We start from the raw sequence: 7,500 nt of genomic DNA on the forward strand, positions 1-7,500 counted from the left end.
TACAACTTGAATTATAATGAATACAGGTGTGAACTGCAAATCTGGGACTCCACTTGTTTAGAACAATTCAGTTCGTCTTTAAACAGGACAAAAGAGATGAAACATTATTCATCTGCATGGAGGGGACAACTACAAATATTTAAATTCTTCAAATCACATTTTTCTAATAGACTCACTCAGGTAAGCACTTTGAATCACTTTGCAATAGAAATAAACGTGCCTATATTTTATAAAGTTGAAAAAATTTAAAAAGGATTTGAACGGAATAAGACACCTAACTGAAGCTCAACTGATGACAAGTGAACAATCCCTAAAAGATACTGGTATATCATAAATATGGTGCAGCAGTGACTATTGTAGCTTCAACCACCCTACTAGCTATAATTTAAACACTTGAATCAAAAGCTTTACTTCTCTTGGAGAATTGCACCACCATTTGAAATAAAAGCTGTTATCCAGCATTTATCGGGCACCCCTGAGAGGTTTCAGAGGTTCTTCCCTCACAGCAATCTTGGCTGATGGTCATGAAAGAGAATGCGTAAAAAAGAAAGAAACATTGCTGGGAGTGTGGGAGGATAGCAGCTGAGCTAAATCTCAAGACAGCTGAACACACTTCAATAGTTTTCAAGCAAACTCACTTTGGATGTAAAGATCAGCCCTCACTGACCGTTCTCTTTTACAAATAATAATAAAAGCATTAAACACAGCTTCCTAAAACACTTGAAAAGCCAGCACAAATGCAACTTGGATACCACTGCAGGTGAAAAGATATGATATATCTGGCCATTGATGTTGGAGTATCATTTACAAGTCCAAAACATAAAATGTGTGTGTCAAAACAGATTTTTCGACTATGTAAGAGTTTACACAGCAGATATGATACTTATATTAGCATCTCTATGGATGTAAAAACAGAGAAAAAAACTGTTCAGACAATTATTTAAAACTACCGAAAAAAACAACCAACCAGATTCTCGATGAAACTGTGTAGGGGGGAAACTAAGTTCAGTTCATTTGGGATCCAGCCAGTCTTGTTTCCGGCACAAGTGGGAATGAACAAGATTAAGACACAGGATAAATTCGGAGACACAAAAACCAAGTAAAGAGTAGGTGTTCAGGATTTGACTTTATAGTACACTTGTTAAATTAAATGAGATAAGATATACTTTATTCATCCCACACCGGGGAAATGTACTTGTCACAGCAGCAACAGAAAGAAGCATTACACAGAGCATTATATAAGTATTATAGCCAGAGGGGGGAAAAAACGGAATTGTTAAATAACGGAACACAGAAGTTCAGTGTCTTACTTAAAGAAATAAAACATGGTCAGAAAGCTCTTTGAGCTCAGTAAAGACACTGGATTCATGTGAATATGCTGTATTTTGTGCACGTATTGCTCTTAACAGGCATATAAGGAGTTTCTGTATTATTTAAAAGTTCAAATAGTTTATAAAAGAAGTATGTTGGATGACAGTCTTCTATTTCTTTCAGTGTTAAAAAATTGGTCAGAAACACACCAAGACAGGCGTTCACTTTATCACAAGACATATGTTGTTTTATTTTCTACAGCAATGAGGACCGATTCTTGACTTTTCTTGATAAATTATTTAATTGTTACATCTGTATACAAGAATACCCATTGTCTAATTAAAAAGAAAATATGTATCTAACAACAGATGTTTGGTGAATTATAAGAGAGTAAAGCAGTAAAGTAATTTCTTTCACAACAGAAATAATCTCTTTAATTCATACAAGCACAATAATATGGGTCATTTTTATGCAACTTTACAGGGAGAGGATTGATACAACAATCTATCTGTACAGGTAATCTGCCTGAATGTTGGCTGCAATCTCAGCCTCCCATCGATCTCCGTTGTTGAGCAGCTTTTCCTTGTTGTACAGAAGCTCCTCGTGGGTCTCTGTGGAGAACTCAAAGTTTGGACCCTGAATGAGGGATTACAGGAGAGCAATGGACAAATGTTAATTAAATACTAAATGTGGAAAAGTGGGACTGATCTCATCTCTGAACCAGAGGTCCTCATATGAGGTTTAATAAGGAGCTTTTTCTTACCTCTACGATGGCGTCGACAGGACAGGCTTCCTGGCAGAAACCACAGTAGATGCACTTGGTCATGTCGATGTCATAGCGAGTGGTTCTCCTGCTGCCGTCAGCTCGAGTCTCAGCCTCAATGGTGATGGCCTTAGATCAACATGAGGAGGAGAGAGGAAAACTCATTTCATTTTAGGTAACTGCAATGAGAATAAACCCCTTTTTCTTTTTTAAGGAGAGCTCAGACAGGCTGGTGATTTGGGGAACGGTGCTGAATTTTTACAACATTAATTTGTACATCTTTTCACAAATATGCATGCGTGTTGGAGTCAAAACATGTTCTATATGGTTCACTAGACACACTGTGTTATTCTCAGATTATTAATAAAAGGTCCATTTTGTGGGGGTTGTGCAAAGGAAGAGATAAGGAGGGGACATTAGCAGCATCGTGTAAGTCATTTATATATGACCGTTGTTTATCAAATTGCAACCAAAAATCAACTATAAGGGTTAACAGATGGACTCTGATGAAAATAATTGAAGATTTCTGGGTTGCAGTGGGCACACGTTTCTGCCAGGGAGTTTCGGCTCCAAGACCAGACTCCATCATTTATGTGAACAGGAAACTAGATAACAAACAAAAGTTTGGATCTTGCTACTTAATTTTCTTTAGGCCACATTCAAGTTTAAATAAGGTCCATTGTTTTACTGCAGTCTACACACTTTTCTGGTTTCTGCACCTTTAATCACCTTCTCATTGCCTCTGAACAAGAGGATTTCCTTTTCAGCAAATATTGGTTCTATTGACCCAATGAATTATTGATTAAAACAGCTTTAATCCATTACTAAGCTAATGATTATATATGAAAGTTCCCATGCAGAACTTTAAATGTGATTGGATTTCACTTATTTCACTCTAACATGACAAACCTTTCATTTTGAACTTAAAACTAACATATACTACACATTTTCATGAGTAGTCAAGTTCTCATGAAAATCATCATCAAATTCAATCATCAAATTAAATTAACTGAAAAAAAACAAACACCAAAGCATTATATTAAGAAATTACATTAATGCATGCCCAGCTTGTGCAATCTTTTTTTTTTCTTCATATTCTGATTAATTTTCCTCTTCAAATATCTGCAGTATAATCAGTTTTAAAGGCTTGACATTTTTCTTGACATAAAATTCTACCTTGATTATTAGAGCGGTCATGAGTTTTTACAGCTAGTTACACACTGATGTGTCCCCCTCCAACATTTTTTTTAATTAATTAATGTATTTATTACAACTGAGTTTTGCAGCACCTACGCAACTCCTTTTTTAAAATAGTTTTAAATCGGCAACTTCTGAAAGTGAAAGGCAAAGAAATGGTAAAAAGCAAACTTTGTGATCTCAAACACATTAGGAGATGTTGCTTCAGATTTATCTGAGTTGTTGAAATTCTGACGGTGCGGTAAAAAAAAAAAGAAAAAAAAGAAATAAATTCTGACGGTGCAGTCGTAAGTGCTTTTAAGTATTTAGTTTTTTCCCTTGACAAAAAACTGCTAAACTGGAATGTTCATTAAAACTCCTTCAGCAATGATCAGACTCCAGTCTTTATTGTAGAGGGTGGAGCAAATTAAAAAACCCCTTCAAGTTTTACCACTTGGAATAAACATTTTGCTTTCAAAGGAAGTTACTGAGCTCTTCACACATTCATCAATCAATACATCTGCATCTCTAATGCAGCTACATCCTTATGACAGGAAACGTGTGTTGGTGCTCACCTGAGCGGGGCAGATGGCCTCACACAGCTTACAGGCAATGCAGCGCTCCTCTCCGCTGGGGTAGCGGCGGAGAGCGTGCTCTCCCCGGAAGCGTGGCGACAGAGGCCCCTTCTCAAACGGGTAGTTGATGGTGGCAGGTTCACGGAACAGATAGCTCATGGTCATTCCAAGTCCTGCAGTGAAGTGTTCAATGGAAACCAACGAGTGACAAGATTTAAGGATTCATGCTTTCTGACATTCACCTACACACAACTGTTTTTGGAAAATTTGGTTCACTTTAAGAAGCTTTTTTTTAAAATCAAATGCACCCTGCATTTTTTTTAAAGCAAACTGAAGCCATCCTCGTCATCCTCTGCATACAATACAGTCGTGGGAAAAAGTATTTTAACTTCTTGTAATAAACTGGTTTTCACAAATAAAATGTGATCTGATCATCACTGGAGCCACAGTTACAGACACTCAATGTGCTGGAGCTGATAACACACAACCACAATTTCTCCTGTCATTATTGAACACACCCACATACCAACAGATGTGGAAAAAGCGATTAAAGTAACAAATTAATTTGATTAAAATCTAATTGTAGGTGAGTAGTTTGCACAACTAAAGTCTGATTAATAAAATGAGTTTGGAGGTGTGATATGGAATAACTTTGATTGATAAAAGACTCAAACTTTCTAAGTCTACTGTTCATAAGAAGCATGTGCTGATTTGAACTACGCCTTGCGAACAGGGAATCTCTACAGATATCCAAAAATCAAGAGCTAGAAGGGGATTTAACTAAATTTCAGTGTCTTTAGGCATCTATCTGTCCCATAAAAACTGTTTATGAATTGAAATAGTTTAGCACTGTGGCTACACTTTCTAGAAGTGGGAAGCAAGTCGGGATAACTCCAAAGGTACAAGAAAGAATCCTCAATGATGTAACAGCTAATGGGTTCAAGACATCACGGATACTGGCAAACATCTCTGTGTATAAGTCTACCTTACATAAACCACTGAAGAGGAGGCTGTCCTTGCCAAATGTTACAGAAGCACCAGCTATTATTACCCCTTCCCCCCAAAAAAATCATTGCAGCATGCCTGACATTATCCACCATGCTGATGCAAAAATGATGGTGTATACTTGGCACTTTTGTTAGGTGCAAAAATGGCACAGCTTATCAACATCAAAACATTGCTGAAGGGGAGGAAGTATCGTCATTTAGGATGGCCTCAGAAAGGGGAAAAATTACACTAAAAATCTAAGTTTACTACAAAATGGCTTCATAAAAAGAAAATCTACTGTTTGGAGTCGCCCCGGTTGGAGCCCTGATCTTAACCCCACAGAGATACTTAGTAAACACCTCAAGAGAGCCATTCACAAATATCCTACAAATGCGTCTGAGCTGAAGCAGTTCTGTAAAGAAGAATGGTAAAAGAAAACAAATCCCTACTACGCATTGTGCAAGTCTGATCTTGAGCTAAAGGACATCTGACTAGCTTTAAATCCAAGGATTCACTTACTTTTCCTCCGGCAATGTGAATGCTTATTATGAATTTTCAATAAGGCAGGGAAAAAAAAGTAAAATTGTAAGCATACAATTTTACACAGTAGTTGTCTACTACTGTGACTTTTGATGAAGATCAGATCAAGTTTTCTGGCAATTTTCCAGGAAGAAAAACAAGTTCTCTACAAGGAACTTCTACTTTTTCTTTTCACAGTATGCAATTTTCTGTCACCCCTCTCTTATATGTTAAAATAAATGTAAAATCTGGTGTAGTTTAACGTGCATTTGGTATGAATGTGGAAATGACATACTGAGGTGGCTGTGTTTATCTTAATGAAGGTCATTCAGCACAATGACTGGCAGCGATATTTGAAGATCCAATATTGGTCTTCTTGTGTGGTTTGATCATAAGAAAAATGCAGGATATCAGCAGGCTTCAGTTTTAACTCTCTGCATAACATAATACACTATGCCAAGAAAGCACACTGTACCTCTAAAGAGCTCGGTCCATAGGAGAGTTGTAGCAGCCCGGTCAGTGATGGATTTCAGGTCTGTGGGCAACTCCTGAGCATTCACATACTCTGCCAGCAGAACAAGAAGAAGAGATGCGGTCAGTTGATCTGTCAGACTGGTCACCAATGACAACACACATGTGGACAGCTCTTATGTAGCAGTACTCACTATAACCCTCCTTCTTCACACTCACGCTGAATGAGCGTGTGGCGCCAGGGCTCCATCCAATCGTGCCTGGAGAGATATAAATGTGATGTGAGGTGTCTCATCATTTCATGCTTATAATAACGTGTTACAAAACCACGTGACTTGGTACCTTGCTTGGAGTAGCAGCGGAGGATGCGCATGCTCAGTGATGTCGACATCTGAGCAGAGAACACAGAAGAGTTCATGCAAACAGACAAGTTAAAAACAGCCAAAAAAGAAGAGACTACTCTGAAAACGAGAGAGCTGAAAGGGAACCAGTGGAGTAATGTGGTTGAAAGCAGCAGCAGCAGCGTTATAGTCTGTAATCTGCTGCTCCAAATCCTCGCTCTTACGTGAACGACATGACACCTTCAAGGAACGCCGGGGGAATGGGAAAAAACAACCTTCCTCGACTCTGAGCTGCAATGCTTGCTAGAACTACGTAACGCTTAAATGTGGTCAGAAAAACTAAAACATAACGGCTTTAAGTTTCATTTTTATTGTAACAAATATGTTCGGCATTTGGTGCTCAACAGTATTGCACAGTATTCGGTTGATGTATTGGACCTTGAACGCATCCTCGCCCGGTGCCAGCTGGGAAATGCAGCACCAACCCCCATGACCCTGAAACGGGACTAAAGCCGATTTAAAGCAAGTTCATTACATAATCAGCACACCTGACAAATTAAACGTTACCAAATTGTTTGTTAATGTATTGAAGGGTTTTTTTGTTCTGTTTTTCTTATTTCATGTGTCCATCCATGACTCGTGGTGACCGTAATATCAATCTGTTACGTTGCTAACCTGCTCCACTGTTAGTTCAGTTTGCAGAAATTGGCAGAATGCAAAGAACACCCTTCTCAAGTCAACCGCGTTTAAAATAATCATTAATGACTAATTTTAACGCTACCATTTTAAAAACAAACCTTTTCACTGCTCTGACCCGACTGTTCGCTGAAAAACAAAACCAGACACAACTTCCTGACCTGCGCAGTCCAACGCGTGTTGCGTTCAGGTATATCGTTAATTCCCCTTTTACATTCTCAGCAGTGGCGTCATACATTTCACATATTCCGCTTCCTTGAAATTACTATCGTGTGTCACTGCAGCTTCTACCACAGACTTTCAGTACAGAATAGTTTCCAGAACGCACTATATATGGCATAAAAAAAGACATTACACATTTATAACTTGTGTGTCATGACTGTTGAATCATATTTGAGTCTCCCTTCCACAACTATTTATGGAATACTGTTGAATAAGTTCAAAAATTACTCAAGATTTTTTTAGATGAAAGATTATCAATAGTGAGAAATAAGGGCGGAACCAGAAAGAGCAAATATATATATATGAGAGAGAGAGAGAGAGAGAGAGAGAGAGAGAGAGAGAGAGAGAGAGAGAGAGAGAGAGAGAGAGAGAGAGAGAGAGAGAGAGAGAGAGAGAGAGAGAGAGAGAGAGAGAGAGAGAGAGAGAAAGTTTGCCTTCC

General features: G+C 38.2%; 1 protein-coding gene across 1 annotated transcript; it reads right to left on the minus strand.

Annotated features, from left to right (window-relative positions):
- Positions 1–1,138: 1,138 nt before the first annotated feature.
- Positions 1,139–7,026, minus strand: ndufs8b (NADH:ubiquinone oxidoreductase core subunit S8b). The gene is made up of 7 exons (XM_061725485.1): positions 6,941–7,026; positions 6,145–6,193; positions 5,997–6,062; positions 5,807–5,896; positions 3,826–3,998; positions 2,075–2,203; positions 1,139–1,947 (listed from the first exon to the last, which is right to left on the minus strand). The coding sequence occupies exons 2-7, from the start codon at positions 6,191–6,193 to the stop codon at positions 1,816–1,818; spliced, it is 639 nt and encodes a 212-aa protein (XP_061581469.1). The 5' UTR covers positions 6,941–7,026; the 3' UTR covers positions 1,139–1,815.
- Between the last annotated feature and the right edge of the window lie 474 nt (positions 7,027–7,500).

The sequence above is a fragment of the Cololabis saira genome, chromosome 7 (assembly GCF_033807715.1).
Source record: "Cololabis saira isolate AMF1-May2022 chromosome 7, fColSai1.1, whole genome shotgun sequence".
NCBI classification, from domain to species: Eukaryota; Metazoa; Chordata; class Actinopteri; order Beloniformes; family Belonidae; genus Cololabis; species Cololabis saira.

What these genes read in the sequence shown, in the direction of transcription:
- ndufs8b (XM_061725485.1), bottom strand. Translation starts at nt 6,193, where the DNA reads ATGTCGACATCACTGAGCATGCGCATCCTCCGCTGCTACTCCAAGCAA. An exon ending in CCGCTGCTACTCCAAGCAAG is followed by an intron (nt 6,063 to 6,144) that starts GTACCAAGTCAC and finishes ATATCTCTCCAG; the next exon opens with GCACGATTGGATGGAGCCCT. An exon ending in CTGTCGACGCCATCGTAGAG is followed by an intron (nt 1,948 to 2,074) that starts GTAAGAAAAAGC and finishes TCCCTCATTCAG; the next exon opens with GGTCCAAACTTTGAGTTCTC.